Source organism: Anopheles darlingi, chromosome 3 (assembly GCF_943734745.1).
Source record: "Anopheles darlingi chromosome 3, idAnoDarlMG_H_01, whole genome shotgun sequence".
Lineage (NCBI taxonomy): Eukaryota > Metazoa > Arthropoda > Insecta > Diptera > Culicidae > Anopheles > Anopheles darlingi.
Window position 1 is genome coordinate 69,479,613 of NC_064875.1, and position 1,861 is coordinate 69,481,473.

At 49.9% G+C, this 1,861-nt stretch overlaps 1 protein-coding gene across 1 annotated transcript; it reads right to left on the minus strand.

Moving 5' to 3' along the window:
* Window positions 1–562: 562 nt before the first annotated feature.
* LOC125958171 (uncharacterized) lies at window positions 563–1,597 on the minus strand. Its single transcript, XM_049691334.1, has 3 exons — window positions 1,028–1,597; window positions 735–965; window positions 563–678 (listed from the first exon to the last, which is right to left on the minus strand). Exons 1-3 carry the CDS (start codon window positions 1,203–1,205, stop codon window positions 566–568), a joined length of 522 nt encoding a protein of 173 aa, XP_049547291.1. The 5' UTR covers window positions 1,206–1,597; the 3' UTR covers window positions 563–565.
* Window positions 1,598–1,861: the final 264 nt, after the last annotated feature.

Below are 1,861 nucleotides of genomic sequence, written 5' to 3' on the forward strand. Positions count from 1 at the left end.
ATCACGACTGCAATTACTCTTTAACTATCAATGGCATCAGGACCAGATTGGCGCGCAAAGTAAGTCATAAACGCAAGCCTCACGTTACTCACTCGAGCGTTAATCGCAAATTAAGGAATAAACCGTCTTCACCACACGCCCCGGCTGCTGCTGTCATAATAATAACGTGGGAAACCTGACCTTCGGGGCAGGTGGCCGAAGCCGCGCGAAAAAAACAAGCGAAACACTGCATACCGAGAAGCGATTAACGCGCACGCACGACAAATCGCAAGTCAAAGAGTAAAGAAGGGCGATCGTGCCGCCGTACCAGCAATTAGAATACGGTACCCCCTTCGTCGCTGCTGGTTGGTCATGAGCCGCAGGAGCATTGGGTGCGACCTTTCTTTCCTTTTCGTTGGCCTGAAAGGTATCCCCAGGCTTCGCTTGGTATTTCATGATTCATTGGCACGATAATTGAGACGATTAACAGCTAGACTGTCTAGACGGGGTTGTTTGGTTGGTTATTTCAGGAATTTATTTTAAAAAAATACTTAAATTCGTAGCATAAAGTAAGAACTTTGGTGGCTTAGTATTTCCCATTATTGTAAAACACTTCAAAATTCTCCTTTTTGGAGCGCTTCCCGGAACTCATCTCGCGGTAGAGCAGCAAGATGATGGTGCTGGCAAATGTGAGCACCACTGGGAAAGGAATGCAGACTTAGAACCTTACTTCTGGCTATCGATCAGTGACTTACGTGTGGTCCAAATGAAGGCCGCAATTCCCAGCTGCCGCTCTCCGGCACCAGCTTCGAACAGCATCCAATCGATGTGCGCGTGGCCGAGGAATCCGGTAGCAGCCACCAGAAAGCACAAGAACGGAAGCAAATACTTGGCCTGTTCCTGCCAGATGCCCCAAAAGAATGCACCACTGATGACGAGATAGACGAGCGACAGAATGACGACGAGCGAGATTTCCAGATTATACGCTGCAAGCAAAAGATCGAGATCAAGTTTGGGTTGAACTTTAGGGCGAGCGGGAACCACTTACCACTACTAGTAGAAAAGCAAGGGTTGGAACCCGAGTTGGCGAGCCCAAGTGTACTGCCGGCGTTGCACAGCAGGTAGACGCTACAGACACTCGTGCCCAGTCCCGCCAGATAAGCGATGAGTTTCTTCTCCTCGTACCGGATCCGGAGCCAACCCGGCAAGACCAGCGTTGGGCGCATCTTCAACACGAACTGATTCGCATCGAAATCAAAACTACCACGAAACGGCGTTGATTGATCGAGAGTGTAAGCGTGTTATCGCGACACAAATTGATTTGCCGGGTGCCAGGTTTCTCTCGCAGGCCATGTCTTATCGCGTGTTTTGGGTCAGGATTGTCGTAACCGTATCAGCATCAGCAACACATCGTTTTTGCAAAACATTAGCAGAAACGCAAGAGAAGGCGTTCAGGTTCTCAGTCGGGGATTTCCGATGCAAAAATGGTTTAGCAAAACAATCGATCCCTGATCAGCAGCAGGATGGTGCCAATGTTTATGCAACGTTGTTTACTACCCGGTTGGTTTTTATGAAGATCACACCAGAGACATTCCGCATTTCCTGTGCGGTGGACGACGCTCGTACGCCACCGGCGTACGACTTCGAGGATCTCGTGCAATCTCCCGAGAAAGTGCATTTCTAACGCACGACTCTGTGTGACTGCAGACGGAAAGCGAAAGTGCAGCATACCCTTCCTGTGCGTCTGCGATGCGCCACTACGCGCATAAACAATTACTCGCGCATAATCTCGCGCTTGCAAACCTCGCGACTTCGCGCACGGATCGTTAAAACCGATGATCCGAAGGGGGGTGCCGAGCAGTAAAACCGTTTTACGATGCCT